Raw genomic sequence first — 25,120 nt, 5'->3', positions numbered from 1 at the left:
ACGTGAGAATTATGGATTTTCAACATTATCTATTAGGTCTGTCGCGTTATTTGTACTTTATGAATTTAATATATTTCGCTTTCTCTTTCTCTAACTTCTGAATAAATAACACAGGCTGACAAAATTGAAGGGGGAGGGGGGGGCTTTTTGTGCTTTGAACTTTGAAAGATGTTTCCATAGGATTTTGATGCGCTGAAAGCAACTACGTTTTTTTGCGTCCGTTTTTTTCCATTACTTTCCGTTTTTTAAATAATTGCAAAAACAGCTTTTTCCGAAAATAACTTTTTTATTAATTTCGATTTTCATGTACGAATTTTTAAAAATTCTTATTCTCCATATTGGATTCACCATTTTGAATTGCACATTTTTTTATTTCAGATTTGAAATCAGTAACTAAAAAAGACACACAATACGCTCCTGTATTCGATGGCTATGTGTCAGATTCGACAGAATATCGCGCACTGTAGGTGATGCGCGGGCTGCTTTGGCGCTTTAAATTCAATAACTTTTGAACAAATGATCGGAAATTAATTTTTCAAAAAAGAATTTAAACTAGAAACATACAGCTGTAAGTATATACTGTAAGTATAAATTGTCAGATATTTTTACGATTTTTTTTCAAATTATTTGGTTTTATATTTCAAAATTTGTCAATTTTTTCCGATTTTTTACGACTTTTCCAAAATTTTTTGTTTGCGGTTTGCATAAAACATATTTATAAGCATCGAAAAAATATTTTTAGTATTGTTGGAACATTTCTAAGTTAAATGCCACCAAACTGACTTTGGTATCATTTTTGTTTAGCCGGAAAAAATTAATAAAAAAGTTACTTCTAGAAAAAATTGTTTTTGCAATTATTTAAAAAACGGAAGGTAATGAAAAAAAAACGGACAAGTCGCTTTCAGCGCATCAAAATCTTATGGAAACATTTTTCAAAGTTCAAAGTACAAGAACCCTCCTAAATTTTGTCGGCCTGTGTAATTCATCTTTTTTTAAATGCAGAAATGTTATAAAATATCAAGCAATAGACCTACTGTCGGTATATTCAGAATAAACTTAGTTTCAGATAAGTAACCGACGTTCATGAGCGTAGAGCTTTGCAGAGCTGCCGTGAGAGGTAACTGCTGATGCCACGATAATCTTCGATCGACGTTTATGCTGTCGTGTGCACTTTCTGCTCTGTTCTATTTCGTTTCGTTCGTCAGCGCATTGTTTGAATTTCTTTTCTGTATTTCACCTTGAGGAACATGTCGACAAACCATAATCTCTAAGTGGCATACATGAATCGCGTATATACGTGTTAAATGAACTGTTGATCGTATTAACAATAATTAACATGTAAAGTGCGAACTGTGCGATTCAAGTTTGAAAAGGCGCGAACGACAAGAACGCTCCTTCTCGTGCTTGAGAAACATGTCGACAAGCTTTAATCTCCGAGTGAATCGTGTATATATGTGTTAAATAAACTTTGTGTGTTGAATAATTAATTTGTGAAGTGCGACTCAAGCGCGAAAAGTCGTGAACGGCGAACGGGCACTTCCCAAATTCAAATTTTTCGATCAAGATAAACTGATTGATCTCTTTTGGTTAGAAGAGAAGAAACATTCAATTCGATAAGCTATTAAGATACGCGAAGGGTGCAATTAATGATAACAAAGAAGCGGAAGTTAAGAGAAGGAAGAAGAAAAGGAAAAATTTATCGAAAATAGTAATTTTACTGCAGCGTAGTTGGCGCGTAACGGCCGCGGCCGCGCGGATTCGGCATTTGTCGGGTCGGTTCGGCATTTGTCGGCAGTCGGCAGTCGGCACGGCCAGGCACGGCCGGTAGCGACCAGCGACAGTTCGGCTTCGTTCGGCACAGTTCGTCACTCCTCGCGTTCGCGCCTGCTCGGTTTGCTGCCAGTGCTGCCGAGTAATCGGAGTAACGCAGCTAACTTCGTATCGCTTCGCATACGTACTTTGGTCGTCGTTTGAACGTGTGCGCGTGTCTCTCTGTTTGTCTGTTACCTTGCGGTGTTTTTCGTCTCGAAGTCTAGAATCGCGCGTGACTCTCGCGTTTCGCGCGTTCCTCGGTGCAGTGTGGTGGTGTCCGGCTGTTCGATAGTGGATCCGGCGATAGATTCTTGCACGTTATTCTTCGTCGTTATTCTTGTCCCGTCGAAAGTGAGACCGACGTGACGCGATGTCTTCTTTCAAGGACGATAAAGTGCCGTGCGCCCGGCTTTGCCACATCGTCAAGTGGGACGATTTTAATGGTTACGGCTTCAATCTACACGCGCAGAAGGGCAAGAACGGTCAGTTCATCGGCAAGGTGGACGAGGGTTCGCCGAGCTTGGCGGCCGGTCTGCGTCAGGGTGATCGGATAGTCGAGGTTAACGAGATCGACATCGCGAACGAGACTCACAATCAGGTGGTCGAGCGTATCAAGGCGTTCGCCAATGAGACCAAGCTGCTGGTGGTTGACCAAGAAGCCGACGATTATTTCAGGGAGAACAACATCGTCATCAAGGGTACTATGTCGAACATCAAAGTGATCAAGACGCCGGAGAGGAATCCCAACAGCGTAGAAGATCGTTCCGAAAGCAGCAACTGTTCCGTTGACGAGGTAAGTGCGCTTCCAGCTTCTTTTTCTTTCTTCTCTTGTTATCGTTGACTTTATAGATGTTCCAAATGTGCGATTGTCTTGTATCGAATTTTTAAACTTTTTCTAAAAATATAGTTTTAGAGATAGACTGATTCTTTATAAAATCAAAACATATAAACCGAATTTTATATGCCTAAGTGAATTGCTGACTTTGTTTAATTGAAATCTGTCGGATTTAATTATTTTTAATTTTTTTTATTTTTAAACATGATAATTTTCTGAATCGCGATCAAGAAATATAATTTGTCCGCTTTGCGTCTTTCTTTTGAATATTCGAAATTTATGCTTGTAATTGTTATCGTTCCAACAAAATTTATATAGTTGATTTCTATAGTTAACTATTGTAATTACTTAATATACATTGAAGTGGACAAAAGTAAAACATAAAGAAATGTGCTAGCAATAAAACGTTGCTACATTTTTTATAAATGTACTTATATTATTAGGTGTTGGAATTAATTCGTAGCGTTTTTAATGAAAGAATGTTATTTATTTCACATGAGCATTAAAAAATACATTAATGAAAGTACTTCCCATCACTTGTAAAACGCTACGAATTAATTCCAACACCTAATATATACAAGCATTTAAAAAAAAATTTTTAAATTACTTGATATTCATTTTAAATTTTAACTTGTCAGAATTTATTAAATTTTACTTGGATCGTTACGGAATATGTAAGTACAATGTTGAAAAACGGTTTGTTTTTACTTTGATGCATGTATAATGGAAAAATGTATAATGGAGAAAAAAATGTGATACTTCTATATAAACTCAGAGTTTTTTCATTTTCTAGTTAACTTGTGATTTAGATTTAACGTGATGATAATGTAAAAATTGTATTTTTTAGCCATGATTAATTGCTTAAACTGCTGGTTTGGTAGTGGTAATAACTTTAAGTTACTACAAAATTATTAATTTAGTGATTAACCATAGCTAGAAAAATACAATTTTTATATTATCAGATTAAGTCTAATCACTAATTAATCAGAAAATAAAAACTAAAAATATCATATTTTTTCCATTATACACATTCCAGAACTTTGTACATTTTTTTAATTATAATTGATTAATAATTTTTACATAGATGAAATTATTGTCGCAAAATGTATGTGCATAATGGTAAATAAATTGTTTTTCCTCTAATGCATGTATAAATGAAAGATTGGTATTCTTAAAATAATTTAAGAGCTTTTCTCGAAAGATAATTATTAATGAGATATGATTATTCGGAGTAAATATTTGTGTTGGCACAAATTACAAATTCGAATTATAAAAGTAACAAAGTATTGAGTGGCTAGCACACACAAATTATCAACGATTTTTTAAATATAAATACATGTACATTCAAATTCGCGAATTGGAAATTCGGGCACATGAAAGTAATGCGAATTGCATTATGGACGAGTAAATTCAGTACTTTCGAAAAAATTCATGTCTGTATTAATTGAAATTCTGGTTAAAATGGACAAATCAGAATTTCCTGGTTGAATCTGTTATAATTCTAGTTGATAACTAAAATAACTTGAGATAACTGTTTGATATAATTGGAATTTTTTCTGGTTCGTCCATTTTCAGAAATTTTTCACAGTGTAGATAACATTTCATTATCTTGCAAACCAATCCAGAAGATTTACAGTTCCAATAATAGGGAAAAGACTTTTCTTCTATCTTTGGTGACATTTTCTTGTAGATAAAGTAAAAATTTTCTTGTATTTGTTTTTCATATATTTTTATTTAACTCTGTATACTGAGGAAATTGTTGATTGATGATAAACAAATTAAAAGCGCTGCCACGATTTTAATATTAAGCTGACAGGACCAATTCAAAATAAAAAGAAAAAAATCAGAAACCAATAGGATTAAATTTGTATTATTTTGTATTACCAAAAACAATTCTATATTATGTGTCATTTTTCCAAGAAAATAGTGAAAGTTGCTGCTAATTTAATATTTAAGCTAGCAGAATCATAAAAAATACAACTCAAAGACAAAAATTAACATAACTGAATTTCTACTAATTTATATCGTTGAAAGTAAGTTAATATTTTGCATGTTTACTATACAATCCATTCGAGTTTCATTTTGAAATTTTCAGAGTTAATTGAACGATGATATTTTTACAAAATTTTTCAATTGGTGAGTTAATGATAAAAAATATTAATAAATATTATAAATAAATGGAAAATTATAAATTAAAAATAATCCATCCATAGAACAATTTAAGATTTTTTAAATCGGTCTCTTGCATTTTTTTATACGACTAATGATTTCGATATAATAATTTGAAAGTTCGCATGAGCGACGTTTTTTATGAATTTCTGCAACTTGCAAGTGTGAATAATCTCACAAAAAAATCTTAAATTTTTCTCATAAAACACATGTTTCATATTTTTATCTGTAGAATATATTAGCAAATTAAAAAAAAAAACAAATAAAAATGACGATGTTTCAAAGGTACTCTGTTTGACGTAAAATGTTTCATAAATTAAGTAAGTATATATATTAATGTAAGTATATATTAATAAAGTCATTTTATAAGGAAGAAATATGTAAAATATTAACTTACTTTCAATGATACAAATTAGTACAAATTCAGTTGTGATAATTTTTGCCCTTGTGTTTTTTTTTATGATCCTACCATCTTAAATATTAAACTAGCCACTGTTTTCTAGAAAATGATACATAATATAGAATTGTTTTTGGTAGTACAAAATAATACAAATTCAATCTTATTGATTTCTGATATTATTTTTATAAAATGAGTACTAAAAATTCTGATATTCGATTTGATTCTGCTGATTTGGCTCTGGCTTTATAGAATTTGATAATAGATTCTGCTAGAAAATTCTGATTTTTCCATTCTCAACCAGAATGCCAATTAATGCAATCACTCTTTTCCTAGTAGTGTAGTGAAAATGTATGAAATTTTTCAAGTAAATTAAAGAGGAAAAAAGAGAGAGGAGAAAAGTGGTTAGCGTGTTGAGGTAACACATCGGTTGATCGGCATTTTCTTCGGCCGCGAAAGTCCCAGGAGACGACGCGCCCGTACCAAAGGAATCCGTGGTATTCGCATGGAATTTATCCGCCACGGATCCACCTGTTGAATTCGTTGTCGCAGCAGCAGTTGCTAGTGTTGCTCTCATGTTTACGTCCACGCTAGAAAGTGTCTAGCACGCGTGTGATGCGTGCAGTTCCTCAATACATTCCTATCGAATATTGATGATAATTTTAGCAATTATAAATGTTTGATATGCATTAATTTGTTATATTTGATATTTGATTTATAAATACTTTCTTATTTTTGTAATTAAAAAATAAAAAAAAGTATATAATTTATATAGATTTTTTATTTTAACCAGATATTATAGAAATTTTCTATTGTAATCAAATTTTGATCAAAATACAACTTTTTAATTGAAAAATAAGAAAATTTCTAGTCACATATGAACAAAATAATGTTTATATCCAATTTTTTATATCCAACATTTTTCTTAGTATAATAATACAAGACATCATATTACGATAATAAACGGATCTGTGAAGTTAGCAAGACATTCTATTAATATAAAAAAATAATGATAGTTCCAGTAGCACTTTTCTTAATTCTACAGTTCCAGTAACTAGTACTAATTTTAGTTTTTTAATGTAAAAAATGCGAAACTGTTTTTTATTTTAACACGGAATTGTAGAATTATGAAAAGAGTGTTAACGGACTGTTATTTTTTTATATCAATAGAATGGGAAAAAGGGGAAGGGGGAGCGGGCATGCTGATTTCACAAATCCATATTAAGTATATTATACTGAATATACGAGAACGATACCTATATTGCACTTTAGCAAAATTTCAAGGCACGAATTATTTTTTGTTGAAAATTATTTTGTTTACCATCTAGATAATTATGCAGGAAGTTCAACCATGATGAGAAATGCTGCAAAAAGTTTTGACATTCTAGCAACCAGCTTGAACATCCTATATAATTATTTTGATGATTTAAACAAAATTATTTTTCATATCTATATTTAGCTAAATTTTTAGATACTTCAGCAAACTTATTTTTTCTGTGTATATTAGTTTTATTTTTTATATTTTTGTCGGAAATATACATTCAGCTAATAATTATTCGTTAAACGACGTGTGTTCGCCTTGTTATTTTTTATGTCATAGCAAACAATTTTCAGGTTGTGTAGCGTAGCTTTTATAAAATATAAGCAGGTGCGCACTATTGAATTTGAATACACATACGTCATCGTGTCGTAATTAGTTATTTCTCTTCGGAATAGTCTTGCCATCGCTCTGTTCTTTTAGTCATTTCAATGATCGATGTGTTGCAGTAAAAGTAATTGGAATAGAAATTTGATGTATAATAAGGTACAAAAGAGATTTGTTCTGGCTTTCTCTTCTTACGATATGAAAATCAATTGTATTATAACAATTTATATATAATATTAATTGTGAAATTTATTAATGTATTAGGTGTTGGAATTAATTCGTAGCGTTTTACAAGTGATGGGAAGTACTTTCATTAATGTATTTTTTAATGCTCATGTGAAATAAATAACATTCTTTCATTAAAAACGCTACGAATTAATTCCAACACCTAATACTTCATTTATTTTTATTTTATTTCATTCATTTATAAATTATTTACCCGTAAAGTTGCCTCGTTTCGGACAACTTGCACGCGTGAGCAACATAAAATTCGTGTTTTATTTTATACGATATTATACCTACTTTAATTCGCATTTATACGACGAATGTTACGATCTTAAATATTATATTGATTTATGTTACATGAATTTAATTTACAGAAGCGTACGATATTTGTTTGATATTTATGTACAATTACACGGAAATCAGGTACATAAATATTTTTAGAGCCGTAATCAGTTCTATCGCGATTTATATTGCCGTAATCACGACGATAGGAAGCACAAGCATCGAGTCGCATGTATCTTTTACTTGGATCATCAAGAGTTAATGACGCGGCAGGAAGCGATTTAAATTTGGATTGTCCAAATCCTTTTTCAGGGAAACGGTTATGCAAGCATCGTAACGACGTGCGTACCTCATTTTCCCATTGATGTATCCTCTCTAAGCGATGACGCGTCTCTTCGTCAGCTGACTAATAAAATGAGAAATCGCAATTTTTTCCTTGCCAATCGTGCCGTGCGATTATTTTGAGCTGATTTCTCATCACACGAGGCGTCACGTTTCTTCCATTATTATCAGTTACACGGAAAGATGCGGCCTCGATCGAAAGATAAAGAATTATGATAATTAAAGTGAGTCACAGTCACACTTCGCTAAAGTTATCGAAAATATTAGAAAAATGATTCTAACATGTTTCTCTAAAATGTTAATAAGATGATCGTCTAAATTATTATTAATCATAATTTAATATTGATTATAAATAAGTACATATTCATCTGTGCATCTATCTACAGATATATTAAGATAACAATTTATTATAATTGTACAATTTATATATGCAGCTCCGTGAAGTCATTATTTATATTAAAAGTGCTGTTCAGCTTTAGTCAAGGCTAAGTATGCGATAAAAATTTTAAGATATTATGACGCTATTTCTCATAAATCATCATTTATAAGCCATATTTTTATCCTGTTTCTGTCAAAATAATCATCTTTAATATTGTAACCTTCCTTGTATACACTACAATTGGCTTACATAATCTTTTTATCGATATTCCTTTGTTAATCTTTTAAGAAAGGCTTTATCTATTTTCAATTCATGCCATTATTCAATTCAAATAACATTATTCGTAATACTTCGTCTCGTACTTTTATTAATTCTTCTAAAGCTGATAATATAATTGGGGATAAAGAGGTTAATTGACATAAATTGTCACTAAATAATATGCCGGTATTCGCGTTAAGTTATTATTGCCATCTTTTTGTGTGATTATCAGCAATGACATTTTTGTGTTTATTATGACACATTCACCATGCTTACGTGAATACTCAAGTAAACGCCTACCTAAATTAACAATAAGCCGATGATGCCATCGCATCTGTATTTGTTCGGAGCAATAAGACAGAAATGAGGAAACTCGTTTCGTATAAAATGCGCGATGTACGTTAAAATGTTATGCATCATCTATGTTTTCCTCTTAGAAAATGTTTCATTTTATCGATCGTTTTCATAGACAATAAAATTGCGCTTAATTATTGTTAAAGCATTTGACTTGTATCTATGTATTACAATTAGAGTTATGTTTGTAGATTTCCACCCGAGTGCACTCAGGTGGGAATCTAAAAACATAACTCCATCCTTGTTACCGAATGTTAAACAAGGATGACATGACACCCGGAGAGCATCCAAGTGGGAATCCGAACACGCCCTTGAAGGTGGAAAAACTATTGAAGGACGAATGTGTATCTATATTCATGACATATCCTTTCTTTTTTTCTAGGCCACTGAATCACATTTGTATCACTTTGTTGTTCTCGTTATAAGTAATAAAGCGGTAATATTAGTCGTTTTGCGTTAACCATTGCATGAGTGAATTATTTTTAATGTTTAATTTTTCAAGCAGTAATTAATGATCTTATTAACAATTTTAATTAATGATCTTATTAACGAAGCGAAATGATACTATATAAATTATATGTTATATTATATTACACGAACTACAAAGTATCACGATCGAGAGTCGCATCTGTCGTCAAAGCATTTAGTTTCAACGCGTTCGCAACTTGTCGCATCGATTTTAATTAGCAGGTGATGTATCGTGCATGTATGCGTTCTCGCGTGTCGCAAGCGCGTATTTATTACGCGAAAAGAATGTGAATAACCTCTATCACGTTCTCTGAAATACAAGTCGAGTTTAATTAATGGAACGTACGAATGATGATACACTATTCCTATGCATCGAGAAACGTTTTGTCCTTGGTACATGTTTCCTTCATATTAATTAATAACTACATATAATCATCATATTAAAATAGAGATAAATTGTTAAGCTATCTTGATTCTGCTGGAGAATTTTTTATTTTTACCTTTTTACTTCTATTTTATGAAATATTAAAAAGATATTGTGTTTTGTGTGTATTTGTTAGTCATTCTTAATACAATACTTTATTTGCAATCATATTTTTAGTGCTTCCAGTCCAAGTTTTTTACCATTTTAGGATTTAAAAAAATATGGAAAAATTCAGGATTATTTTTCAACATCTCTGTTACATTATCAAATAAGGTTTTACATTACCAAAGTATCTTTATTTCGAAGAAATTTGAAAATAAAATTTCACTTGTATTAAAAAAGTTCCAGATTGCTGACAGAGTTAAATATTATTAATGGTCATTGTATCATTATGTAATAGTTTTTATGTTATCATTGTGTCGTGAAAGAACACGTGGTTATATCACCTTAGCACGTGTTTAAAACGCCATTACGAGTCGGCATCATCGCCGCTTCTCGAAGTCACAAGAGTATTCACGAATGTAATCGTACTACGGGGATGAATGAAATATGATTGAATCATGCTGAATAAGCGGAAGCTTTGCTGATTTGCACGTGCTAACGGTCAATCTCGACCTATACACGACAATAAAAATTATCATTTGATATTTCCTGCTTCCGATCGCGTGTAATGACTGACGAGCAAACTAAAAGCTATTTTTCAGTGTTTTTGAATAATTTTTTGTTTTAATTAATAGATATTTGAGTAATCGGGAGTTTTATTATTGTTATTTTTATTTTAAAAGATTCACAAAGAAAATTAATATTTTATTATAAGAAAAAAAGTTTTAAAATATCTGTGTATGTGTATATATCTTAGTTATTTTTTAAAAGTTTACTTTTTAATATTCATAATAAATAGATGTAAAATTCAGTAAATTCTTGCGAAGCTTTTATTATTGTGAAAAATAAGAAAATTAAGAATTAAGATATATTGTCGACAGAAAATATTTTGATGCACATATTTTTTATGTTTAAGCATTTAATGCATGCAAGTAACTGCAACAGAATAGATCACCGTGTCATATTTGATCCCAGGTTTTTGAAAAAGTCGAATCAACATTTGGCAAATCGGCAATTTTAAATTTGCGACTCGACGATTCGGTCTGCGAATGATGGAAACGAAAGTGACGACAAATGAGTTATTAATATCCCGCTTACATGCGTATTGTTGTCCAGACAATAATTCATTTATATTAGAGGCGGACACTCGCAATTTGCAGTTTATTCATTTCATTTAACCCTTTAACATCGCTTGGGATTTCGTCTTGTCGGTGGGAATTGAAAAGATAGTACGGAGAGGGTACATAAAAGAATAAAACTCGTTCTACAATTGCATAAGTGTAGTTATAAGTGTTATTGCAAGGTTATAGTTATAAGAATTGACCAATTATAGTCGAATATTCTCCTCAGATTTGACTGGAGTCAATTCTCACTACAGTCATTTATAACTACCTTTACATAATTGTAGAATGGGCTTCATAGAGAAAACATTGGCTAATTTTTTAGATGTAATCGGAGTTTAGTGACTTTATTCTTAAAATATCTATATTCTTTTTGAATTTTGCATGCAAAAATAATCAATTCATTGAAATTATTATATTGTTTATTAAATATTTGAATTGCTACTTTTCTGTGAGTTAAAACGTTAATAGATAATCACTTCAGACAAATATTTAGGAAATGTTTGAAATCAAATTAGAAGTCAGTTACAAAACATTAGAAAAGCCTGCGATAATATCGACTAATATTTATCTAATGTGGAAACATTCATTTATTTTAAAGTCTAATTATTTTAACATTTGAAGTGTATATAAAATAGCATTAATATCGAAAGGTTTCATGTGATGTAAATGCGAAATCGATTATTTATATGGAATATTTCTAATTAAGCAATATAATTATGAAACAACTTGTAACAATTATTTATATGAGAACACGAGAAGACGCGAAATTGGCGGTTTGTTTCGTAGGCTTTTCCTCTCCTTTGCCAGAGACATCGTCTCTCCCATTATCTCCCCTATCTCTTGTTCTCGTTGATATCATTATCGTAGCTTCCATGATTGTTACATTCTTGTCTCAGCAATCCTTTTGCAATGCTTTCTCTCGTATCTCTCGTAACGTCCCACTCAATTCTGCCAGTCAGCTGTAAAAATCTTTGCGATTTGAATGTAAAAACTCGCTCGATTTGACGATCGAGCCGTGCTTAATCTTATCCGGCGCTGTCATAAATCTAACATACCTATCATTTTATAATTCTTATACGCCGATTAGTATGTTCCAGGTCATGACAATAAGGTATAAAGTTGCGTTTAATTTTATATTTATTAGTCCCCGATAGATAAGATCAGCGCTTTTAGTATTACAACCAATTTTTTAATTGAAATTTTAGTTCAGTAGATTTCTTATAAGTAATGTTCCATTTGTTTACTTGAAATCTGAATACGAGAGAAATACGAATATTTTTGAATAAAGGAGAAGATAATTTTAATAACTCTCGGTTTCAATCTTCTCGGTGAAAATCCCCGTTTTTGATACGCAATACAATAATAGCAGCAGAACTGCGTTCAAGGAGGAAAAGGATCGCTGGAATGGAACGAATTCATGGCAGTTATATGTGCGTCTTATCGTAGTGGGGAATGAGTCATTCAAGCTATACCGAGAGTGATGGTTCGCTTTTTTTTGTAGAATAAATTACAACATTTTGCAGTACAAATGGTCAATATTTTTCCTATGTCCGTATATACGCAGAGTATTAAATTAAAAATATAATTTGAAAGTTGTTTACAGTTTGAAGTGAAACATAACTGATGTAGTCGATCAAATAAGATAATTTCTGCAGGTAAAACATTTCAGGTTCTGTGATTTACTTTTTTTGCGATTTTTTTCAATTTCATTCGATGTTTTTCTTGTCGAGACGTTCGCGCAGCTTTTTTAACAAACATTTAAAAATTTTTAATACTCTTTGCGCTTTAGAAGATATACGTACTTAGGAACATCTATTTGTTGTTTGCTTAGGCGGTTCTCAATGTACCACCTGCGGCAATAACAATGCACGGTTCTCGGATGCAAGTCATTACGCTATTGTAATCGCAGGAAGTCGCGTTTTTGGAGGACGCGCTGATGTTTTATGACATTAAATCAATTTCCGCGAAATTTAAGATCCGAATATTTCTTACGATAAACATCAAATAAATGCGCGCCACTTTCTTTCGATTAAAAATATCGTTGTCCCTCTCTCTGATGAGTTTCCACTTCCGGTGATTTTCACGACGTTACGTAAATTCCGCATTCAAGTCGATTCGCTGATTAGCTGCGTCATGGTCATATTACATATAAATTTAATTTAAATACTTAAAAAAAGTAACATTTTTTAATAGAGGATGAAAAAATATCATTCAGTAAATAAAAAGATTTTAAAAAGTTTAGATTAATTTATAATTTGAAGGAATTTTTACAGAGTTTAATAGCTATTTTAATGAGAAAAATCTTTGTTTTAGTGAAATATTATTTTGTTAGAGAGAGAGTGGGAGAGAGATTAAATTAAATTTTATATTAATTGATGTATATTTATTGTTAGAAATTGAATTTATTAATTTTTTTTAAAATAAATAAATTTTTACTTGATGATTTATCATGATAAAAATATTATTGCAAGGCAATTACTCTCTATGTAGGTAAAGTTATGAATATGTAAACGGGACGAGCAATGAAACTTCGATTTTTATGAAGTTAACATATTAGTTATGATAATGGATGCGTAGGAGAGGCAGACGATCGAGAGATTCTTTTCTATCGTGGGCAGTTTTAATAATGTATGCGACCGAAATTCTTTCGGAATTTTTTTCAATAATTGTAAAAAATAATTTTTTTATAATTTATTTATAGAAGTATAATTTAAAAAAATATATATTATTAAATGAAAAACCACATAATTTTTTAAAGTAATTATTAATTATTTTGAGATTAATTTAATGTAAAATATTCACTTGCTGTTCCACAAAAATTTTAAAAATAATATTTTTACGTATAAGAATAAAATTAAAAATTTCTTTCTGAATTTTGTAATACATGTTTTGAATGTAATCTTGTAAAGAAAATTTTTGCAAATGACGCAGAGATATATTGCATAATTCGAGGAAGTCTGTTCTACAATTGCGAATTGCGATATTGTACTTCCAATACAATTATTAGCTATCCTGCGTTTCCCATACCGAAATAGGACATTTCCTGTCCATTTTGCATAACAACTAACACAAATGCAAAATAGTGTGCCATATTCCAATGTAAGTCATTTTTTTTTAAATAAGCTATTCGTTAATTTAATCTTAAAGAGCATTAAAAATATATACGCAACATTTATTTCTTCGTCAATTATCTTTTTCTAAAAGATAAAATTATGTTTTTTAAACTGTCATTCATTTATTATAAAATAAATAAAATTTAATGAAACGCGATAATGAAGGTGACATTTCGAATCCGTTATTTGATCTTATTCCATTTCCGTGTCTTATTCTAGAACATTTTTAGAAGAAAGCGTGCCAAAAACCCATGCACGTCTTGTCTGAATACGTATGCAGATAACGGAGATTCCCCTTCCAAGAAAGAAACGAGCATTGCACTATGCTCCCTCGCATAGACATAATTAAATACTTGTCTGCGTAACTCGACGATAAACGCTTGTTTGAAGCGCGATATGCGCGCTGCTAATTTCAGAATGTTTCTCCCTCGATTAGCGATTTCATTCTTGCGTCAGCATATGCGTGCGAGGAATTACAAGTTGCTTTGTCCTAAAGAGCACAGGTGAATTTATAGCTGATGCAAACATACATTATTCCCATATTTATTGATAATCTTTGAAAAAGAATTAGTAATTGAATAAGGTAATTGAGACGTGCCACAGCAAGACGTTGTAAGTGTAATTAATTAAAATTTTTTACAGAGATTGAAAGATGGAGTGCGTTTTCTTAAAAGTTTTTCATGAAAACTAGAAACTCATTTTCTTGGAAATTATCATTTCAAAAATTCTACAAAAAATGAATACAATAATTAAAAAGCATCAGTCTGCAAAAAAATTTTTAACTAATTTTAATTTTTTTTTAAATTGCGTCAAAATTGTTTAAATTTCAAAATGTTTTAAGTCCAAGTAAAAATGCAAGTTAAAACATTTTAAGTTCGAATAAAAATACATAATCAATTACATAATGGACTTACAACGTTCTGCACTATCCATTTTTTTCGCTTATAGCAGCAGAGGCTTTCCACCTCAAATATTAGAACACAGCACTTACAATCCGTTTATATAATAAAACGCATTTCATAATTTTGGATTTACAATGTTTTTGTCGTGACATGCCTTAATTAACGTGTACCTACAATCTGACTTCGGAGCTCAAATTTGCAGATTTAAAATTATTTGAACTGTGACAGAATTATGAATACATTTTCGATCGAGTTAATAAAAGAAAAAAAATCCACTCACGCGAAGCGGCCATGGTCATCGTTGTTTCATGGCATAGATTCTTGCCATTTTATAGAATCGTTGCGTCAACGGTGGAATAAAAATGTTGTATGCAATATACGCGAAAGTCTCCGTGAGCGAAGATACTGAAGATATTGCAATAATGTCACATAAAGTCTCTTTGCAGAAATATGACAAAACCAACTCTGACTCGGCCTTGTTCTTCATTTCAATAATGATTTCTCAATCATCGCGTTTGACTTTGATAATATCTAATTATGTCGTTTTTTACTTCCTACTTTTTTGCTGTAAAGGTTACTATATTGTGGATGAAAGAGAATTTTTGAATAATTTCTGCAATAATTTAATCCTCCGTCTTCAATAAGACTTTTATTCTCTTCGTTTACAATCTGGGTCTTCTGTCCAGCCCAAATTCTTTTTACTATTCTAGACATTCAAAAATATAGAAAAATTCAAAGTTATTTTTCAACGTTTCTATTACATCAAATCATTTTTTTCTAATTATTTCAAGAGAGAGGAATCAGATCGCTCTCTTTTATTTCGGAGAAATTTGAGAGTAAAATTTCGCTTGTATAAAAAAAGAATGGATTGTAAAGTTAGCATGATATTTAATTAATAAAAAAAAAATAATTACACTTTTAGTAGCACTTTTTATAGTTATCTCCAATTCTAGAATTTCAGTAGCACTTTTTATAATATTTTATACTTTCTATTCAATTCTAGAATTGGAAAGAGGAATAAGTTGAATCTCGATTAAGAGATAATCGTAAATTGTGGAACTGTAGCCCAAAAGTGGAAATATTCATTTTTTTCTTGTACTTTAGAGGGAAAGTGTCATGCTAGATTCGCGAAATTAGGACGCTATATTTTTAATTTTAGTTTTTTAGTATAAAAAATACCGAATTTTTTTTTATTTTTATGTAAGAATTATAGAACTACGAAAAATTCTACTAGAACTGTAATTATTTTTTTATTAATAGAATGTCGTGCTAATTTCACAGACAAAAATATTTCAGTTTGCAAACGGAGAGAGTTAATATATTAGGTGTTGGAATTAATTCGTAGCGTTTTTTAATGAAAGAATGTTATTTATTTCACATGAGCATTAAAAAATACATTAATGAAAGTACTTCCCATCACTTGTAAAACGCTACGAATTAATTCCAACACCTAATATTATATAACATATTTAAAAATCTTAATATATCGATTTTTTATTTATTAAAATAAATTATATTTATATATGTAGGTTATTGATAGAAGTAGGTTGACTGTAGCGAGACTTCTTACCAGCGTTCTGTAAAACAAAATTTCGCTATCTATGTACCGTTATATATCTTGTCCAGTTGTTACACCGGATTACTTTAATTACGCGTTTGATTATCGGGTCACAGTTACGGGGAAAGCAAAAGGATACGTTTACGCGTAGTTTCATATTGCGATGAAATAAATAATCACATGGCTATATGCGATAATTCGGAGTACTGAAAGCCAGTCGAACGTGAAATTCAGTATGTAGGACTGTAGCGGCCGCTGTAGCGATAGCCGACTAACATTATTTCGAAGGGATTTAAACGGTTCGCGCGGCACGGGGAAAACCGGTTCTCTCCATCGTCGTGCATGACGCCAAGTAATGGAATTCCTTTAAGTACCGTTCAAAGTTGCATCAGGATCCAAGGTCATTAAGTATCTCTACACGGGCAGCGATCTTTATCCGAACTCGCGGATATTTGTCCGGTTGCGATTCTAATCGAGAAGTGTGCGATACAATCGCGAAATACCCAGGCAGAAACTCGTGTCTCGTTAAATCTGTACAGTAGGCATTTGTGAATTCAACCGTATTACACAGCGAGCTGTTTTTGTCTGCGCGCTGCAGAAGGTTGCACACCAATACGGACGAAACGTCAAAAAAACTGCAGTGTCATTCGACTGAAAAGAAATATCTAGTCTCATTCCGTTTCTATCTTCTCTGTAATGCGGACGTGGAATGAGCGATCTTTATCGAGATCCAGTAAATTATAATTGCAAAGTCATTAAAAAAGTTATGCTAATGATAAAATTATATTAGATTATATATACGTAATGAAATCCAATTTATGCATATATAACTTCCGTATGTCTATTTATATTTGATGAATACCGCTTTGTAGACTAATTTTACTACATACTTTTTTATTTTATATATTATATTATTTATGTATAAATCATATATAGGATCCTACTTCTTGGTTATTATTATTCAATGATAGATTGTTCAATTTGAAGTCGTTTGTTCCTGCATGCATATTATCTTTTATACATTTAATAACAGTTCTATATTTTTCTTCCATATAATATAATAATACATGTATCATCCTTATGATACATGTATTTTTTATTCAATAAGAGTTCTATTTTTCTTCAATTTAATAGAATAATATATGTATCATTTATTTTCTTATCGTTTCAGAACACGCAGAAGTCAATCGATTCTAACGACACGGGGCACAGCGACAGTACCACCGTTGTGCAGACGACGACCGATGACAAAGAGTCTAATATGCGGGAAAATGGCAACGGCAATATGAACCATGTGCACGGTACGGGTAATGGCACCCTGGGTACCGCGGATGGTGCGAACAACAGCGAGCCTCGATCCTTGAACCTGACGATGAGCGCGAAGGAGCTCAGGGAGATGCTGGCACAGCGCAAAAAATACGATCCGAAGAAAGAGTCGATCGGCTTCAAGGATAAATTCGACATCGTGCAGAAACTGTAGACGCATTCTCGTGTCTCTCTTGTGACTCGGTAATCCTTCATTCCTTTATTCCTTCCTTTTCCGTCGTCGTCGTCGTCGTCGAGCGCTCGACGACGACGACGACGATGGTTTCCTTTCTATAATATAACACATTTTGTTGTAACCGATCAAATTGTTGTCGTTATAATAAATACACGATTGTTTAGATTATATCGTGAATGTTAAGCAATGACGTCGATATCGTAACATACATACATTTATTTGCAACGAGAAACGGTGCTGCGAAGATTAGAATATCGAAAGGAGATAACGCTGTTTCTATAAGTATATTGTTAATTTTTAGTTTATATTACTATTTTTAGTTTGAAGGCGAATTTACATGTACAATCTTTCGCTTCCGCGCCGGAAGTTACGACAGATTTCGAGTCACCGGTCCATCAACATTTAATAGAACTATGAAAAACGAAGAGTTATAATTTTTTTTAAAGAAAATTTCTTATTTGTCATTTTTTCATTTCAGATCATTAATTTTTTTTTATAATTATTAATGGTTATATGATAACCCGAGAATTTTCATTTTTTCCTGGAGTAATAATTTAGTCTTAAAGATGTTCCTGTTGTAATTAATTACAATGCTTCCCGATTAGTGAATAATTAAATCTCACTCTTCCGACTCGATTATCCATGGTGTCGTCATATTAATTTCTAAGCACTCGACAGTTAAATTCGGAAGATTCGCTCGCCGCTTCTTCCCACGACTTTCTCCGGCGAGAATTGATCTGCGCCATCCCCTGATGTAGTAATAGTCTCGAACGTTACGTCGATCATGTGAATTTTTTTACCGATAGAAGACGGTTTCTAATTCCCAGTCGCGCGCAATTGAGAAATAATTCGTGATAAATATTCTCGCTTATATATATATATATATATATATATATATATATATATATTCACAAATTGAAAATTTACCTCGAAGTCTCGACATTTTATTGATTAAAAGACCAAATGTTTAATTAATCATGCTCAATAAATCATAGGAAGTCAACATAGAAGTTCATAAATTAATGTTACAACAAACGTTTAATTCGAAAATAATGCCTGGTGTCTTGAAGAACATCTGTCTTCCATTTTGCTAATCAGTTCGACTTACCGTTCGATTTATTGCAGCTGCTCTCGGTTAAGGCTGTATAATAAGGATTAACATGGTTGCCAAAACGACAATTTGATGTCGACACGCGGAGAATTCGATGCGCGCGGAATTTCTCGATAATCGTGCGCGAAGCGTAGATAATGTTTGCGTGATAATGGCCAAATGACTATTGCAAAACGTCGACGTTGTATTCGGAGATTCGTAGTCGCGGCACGGCTGTAAGGACTCGCAAGGACGGACGTTCCTCGCGTGCGCGCTGCAACAGGTCTATGAAATCAGTTAGTCGTCCGACACGACGTGCGGTCCAAGGACGAGCGATCTGGGAGAAAGTACAGCCAGACGAGTACAGTCGGACGAGTCTCGGTTAATCTCCGTTATCGAATTCAGGACGCGAGTTGTTTTTTACGTTGCACGTTGCAACATCGGGCGGATCAACTCAGGAATTGAACATCCATGCATTTTATAAATTACGATGCGTCATACCTTGTAGTTTGCTCAGGCCCGATTCGGTACTTAACGCAGTTAATTGGAGCACTAAGATTAATGTAGGCATAACAATGCTTGCATTTTGTGATTAAACTTCTCATTACAATTAATAATTGCACTGATTAAATAATTCATTATGGTAATTATTTTCTGTATATTGATAATTCGTGTAGCGCACAGTCAAGCTAATGCAAATCAATTGCAAAAGTTTCTAAATTTTACATTTCTCACATTTGATTTTAATGCTTCAATGAGATAATATGGACAATTTTATTTGCGACGTGATTTTGTTTTCAAAGAGGATAATAAGAGATAATAGTTCAATTATATTTTTCGATAAGAAATTGTATCATAATTGATAAACGTATAGAGTTAGTGACTAATCGGACCAGTCTAATTCTGCTGTAGTTAAGATTTAATTATTAGCTTAACGAACTAGTTATCTCAGATGATAGATTATGAATATCGCCTTGTAATTAGTGATGTTGTGTTATCAATGCATTTAATAGCCGCAAGAAAGATTTTTTCATAGATTTTTTCTAAACCATTTTATTCTTGAAATTTTTGAAAAACTCTTCAAATACAATATTAAAAAAAGAGATAAAATTAAATTTTTTAAACAGATGTGCATCGTTTCTAGCTCATCTTGCTTTTGCATTTCCTTTTCTTTAATGATAGCTTCCGGTTAACGACTGCCATAGTTGTTTATTGTCACTTATTCTTTGGGAAAATCCAAAGAAATGTAATTAAATGTATTTCTTACATGCGTAATATGATATAAGAAAAATAGTCGTATAAGAAAAAAAGTGCAACAAAAAATGGGAAAACTCAAGGGTAATTAAGATAAGAGAATAGAAATTCGATCGTTTAAAGTGCGTTACATCTATAATGGAAACATTTACGAATGAACACGTTCCTCAAAATATTTTTTCACTCAAAGGCGTACGCACAAAATGCCCATTTCAAACGAAACGAAATCGATTGAGCACGTGCGGCTTTCTCGGAGCGAATATTATCAGGGAACGACGATAACAGTGGCTCGGCAAACAGGTACGGGTGTTCTGAAATTTATAACTCGCATTCGTGACGTGTGTTTGATAAACCGACTTGTCGAAGGTATTGCGTAATCGACGGAGCAAGAATGTCGCGTTACAATGGCAACGCGAGAGAGAGAAGCCTTCTTTCGGGATTCTATCTTTGTTTTATTATTCGCCGAGGCTCACGGAAAAGTTGGATACATAACTCGAGATTCTCGTTACTAAACATTACGACGACACGTTACGCAACGTTCAATTATCGCCATCGTTGTCGTTATGCATTCACCTGTTGAGAGTGCGCAGGCGTCACGTTTCCGAGATATACAAGTATAGTTTGTGCCTTTTTGCATAAATATGTATACAGCCTAGTGAACAAAGCTTCTTTATAATCTGTTAATATTATTAATTCTAACAACATTCAGATTTTTTGAGATTGAAACATTTAAAAATCATTATTGAAAATTATTATAATAGAAGCAAGATAGTTACAATAACATATTATAGAATATTAAATTTTGCTATTATGTGTAAATAAGGATTTATTAATTTTTCTCTTGTCCATAATTTTACGTAATATATATGTTAAAACTTTTAAAATATTTATTTTAATAAAATTAATTATTCTCAATTTGTCCCGAAAATATTAATTGATGCAGTTGTTTAACCAAACTTTCTTTGTAAATTTATGGACAACGTGACTGTTTGTTCGTCGTTGAATGCTTCCTGTTAAAACCAATTGGCTTTCGTGTCGCCAATAGCTACTATTAAATTCCATATGAATCTATTCTCCGAGTGATTTGGTTGGAGAACGAAGTTCTTTACGGGCCTGTAATTTATCACAAAAAAAATAGCAAAAGTGACTAATAGCGTTAAAACTACATGTATGTATACGCACGTACCTATTGCTCTGTACTAATTACATTTAGTGCGCATTAGACTGTTATGTCATTCAGTGGCTTATCCAAGTGAAAGTATTATAATGAGGCACCTGATCGCGCACGAAGCAGAGAGTTTGGTGAACGAAAATATCGTATCTATACACATATCGTGATATATTCTTACATTAAAAACGCATCGTGTGATAACGAAAGTAAAGTGAGCGGCAAACGACTTGAACAGAATTCTACTCTGATTGACTTCGACGTTTGTAATTAAAGATGGAAAACATTAATGCAATTCTCGAATGATTCAAATGTCAATTTTGAAAGAGAAATGATTAGAGTGTCAAAATAAATTTTACGCTGGTATCGTTTTAAACATGAAATGATCAGTGTAGATATTAATCGAAAGGGTGATTAGTTTATTCATAAAAAGATCAATCATTCGTAAAAGTATTGGGGATGTTTTGCTTAATTAAATTTAAGAGCGGAATATTAAATATATTATGGTTATATAAGATATATGAGTAAAATAATGTGATCAACTTGAAGCATATTTTTCAATAATCAGTTTTTTGCGAGCGTGTAATACATTGAAATCTCTCGACATGATTTCTGTTTTGCATAGACAAGCGTAATAGGGAAAAACAGTTTAATGTCTCAATAATATTTTTACGAATGCGTTTTGAGATAAGAAATGCGACAGAAAAAAGAATTTATATTTAATTAAATCGTTTTATTTTAACGATATTTTACACGGTATTTTCTACGTGTACTTAAAAGCCTAAGTATAAGAGCACACGATAGATAAAAGAATGCTTTACAGTAAGAAGAGACACAGATGACATAGTGTAACTCATTTTACTATGACTCATTTCATTTTTGTTTAACATTGACAATAAGGATGTAATGATTCACCGTGTTACACTATGTCATCTATGTCTCTTACTGGAAAACACGCAAAGTGTCGACCGACTGATTGTGTCATTTATGGAACACAATAAAAATTGTATCGGTTACATACTTATGTATGCGGTTTCATTCCATTCAAGGACTTTCTATAAATGATACAACAGTCGGCCGACACTTTGTCTATCGTGCGCTCTTGTCTTTAAGTGTTTATAATAGTAATCCATTTAATAATATGTATGATACGCTTATTTTGTGAGCAATGCAAATCCAGTATCGATGAAAATTGGAAAGAAGAATCAACTTAAAAATTGTTTAAAAAATTATTTCAGATGAGTTACGTCTCGATGAGAGTTACTATTTTCAACAGAATTTCTGCAATCGCTAATTACACTGCTCGCAAAATAAGCGATTTGTGATTAAAATTAAGATCATCAGGAAAACAAATAGTCGATGTGACGTTTAGGCTGTAATTTACGTGCACTATAGATTTTCAGTACTGGCAGTAAATTTTGGAACACAGTTCTTAGAAGTCAGGCTTTCGAATAATTCGAATTGTGATGCTCTCGCTCGTTAATTTTAAATGCACATTTTTTTTCATTTCTTTTCTTACATTTTTAAGATCTCTTCTTGTTTCGTAGGATCTTAAAGAACTCTAATCATTATACCGGCTTCTGTAAATATTAGATTATCGTGCATCAAGGTAGGCGCAACGATCAGATGCAAGGAGAATGACTAACGATAGTAATCACTGCACAAACAAATAAATCTTTCGTGCAATAAGATTCACTATAATTATCAGCACGAAACGTATGCGTTCTTTCGTGATAGAAGCGAGCGTTGCTTTTTTAAAAGTAAAATGGTGCAATCTTTAAAAGTGAATATTTATTAATAAATGTGTATGGATAAAGACTTAATGAGTTTGTCAGATAAATATGGGCTATTAAACTTTAAAAATGTACATAACATAGTCATGTTGTCGTTGACTTCGTATCATATCGCATCGATATGAAGATTGTATTGAATATCTTATCTTATCCATATCGGTCATCCAACGTATAAATATGTATATTGTATAATGATATCGTTTTTATTAGCTGTTTGACAGAAGCAAGGATCTTCTAATGATTTTTCAACCGATTCTAATCTATATAGATCTTACCGGCATGTAATCGTTGCACCGAAATCTTGAAATGTATATAACTACGCACACGTATACATACGCATATGTTAAATAAGAACTAAGTACACATGTTACGATCTTCGCACATTATGTCCAATATTACTGTGTAAGTATTAATTATAAGCATTATGTTTGACGCTAAGATTTAGTTATAAAGTTACATGTATTTACGTACATGTATAAGAAGGAGTATTCTGTCTATGCAAATTAGTCCTAATCGTACATATCTATATGTTCCAACTATCCTTGATTCCTTGATATATATATTAGTAATTACAAGAACTTGATTTTCAATTTTTAATGGACTTCTAAAATATGCAAAAACGTTTTATGCATGAATCTTTTAATATTAATAAGATAGTTTTTACGATAACTTTGTATGTTTTAATGTATTGGGAAAATATTTGATAGAATATTTTTAATGATATTTTTAATTAACATCAAAATATTTTTCTTTTTAGTAAATCACTTTTTAAGATATTTTTAAATATTAGAAAATGTTTCCTTATATCAGTAGAACTTGGGGCGATGAATGTTGGTGCATGCTAGGTAAGTGGCGCCACGATCAAGAATTCTTTCACTGTTTTGTCGATCGAGTATTGATGAAACGTGAAAGGAGTTTCACGTTTATCATATACTACATATGCTCCATCGATCATAAAAATTATTAAAATGAATATATAATTTTGTTCAAAAGTTATTGCTTCTAAGATTTGAGGTATACAGGTGTAAATTTTTATCAGTGTTAAATATTATCAAAAGTAATCGCTAATATAAAGAATGCATCTTATTTTTATTATTGAAGATAAATATTAAGTGTATAAGGTGTATATACATAATTTAATTTTTTGTAATCAATTTTTAGCTCATAAATACAACATTATTCTATGTATTTTATTATCAAAGGAAGTAAATTGCAAATATTTAATTTTGGATTATTTAATCTCTACTTTTCTTTAGAAAAGTATTTTTATAGAAAATTATAGATTAGAAAAATTATAAATTGAGTGTAATTAAAAAATTGCAGGTAAAAAGGAAAACTCTTCAACACAAAATTATCGATTATGTTAATTGTCAGACTAAACATTATGATCATTTAAAAAAATTAAATATGTGCAGTTCACATTTTGTTTTACGATAAAATAAAAGCTTTATTGATATATTTGCGAATATGTATAAATTAAAAAAAATCAATAGTTTGAAACTAGACAGACCTATCATTACATAATTTAAAAACAAAAAGTAAAAAATATTACATGATACAAAATTAGAATGTGCTCATTCTTTTAATTTCAAATTTAGCTGCTGGCTATCAGATATCAGATACACAATATAATGTGTTTAATAATCAGTATCATTAATTAAATTAAATACTTATTGTACTAATTAATAAAAAACAATGCGAACGAATAATTAAAGAAATGGAATATAAACATAAAATTTACAGTTTTTCTTCATTAAACGATAGATCTCTAATAAATCGCTAATATATAAGAAAGAGATATTTTTTAATTAAATACTAATAATTAATAAAGATATCGAGAATGAAATATTCGCGTCGAAAGTGTTCGATATAGTGATTTTCAAAAGAAATTTATAAATAAAATGTGACAGACGTTGTATATGTTT

The 25,120-nt window shown here is 31.4% G+C and overlaps 1 protein-coding gene across 1 annotated transcript; it reads left to right on the top strand.

The window, feature by feature from the left end:
• Window positions 1-1,853: 1,853 nt before the first annotated feature.
• On the top strand, window positions 1,854-23,681 carry LOC105144168 (uncharacterized). The gene is made up of 2 exons (XM_011052897.2): window positions 1,854-2,605; window positions 17,561-23,681. Exons 1-2 carry the CDS (start codon window positions 2,183-2,185, stop codon window positions 17,867-17,869), a joined length of 732 nt encoding a protein of 243 aa, XP_011051199.1. The 5' UTR covers window positions 1,854-2,182; the 3' UTR covers window positions 17,870-23,681.
• The last annotated feature ends 1,439 nt before the right edge of the window (window positions 23,682-25,120 follow it).

Source organism: Acromyrmex echinatior, chromosome 1, assembly GCF_024713525.1.
Source record: "Acromyrmex echinatior isolate Ae372 chromosome 1, ASM2471352v2, whole genome shotgun sequence".
NCBI lineage: Eukaryota > Metazoa > Arthropoda > Insecta > Hymenoptera > Formicidae > Acromyrmex > Acromyrmex echinatior.
This window is presented reverse-complemented; position numbering and strand designations above follow the sequence as displayed.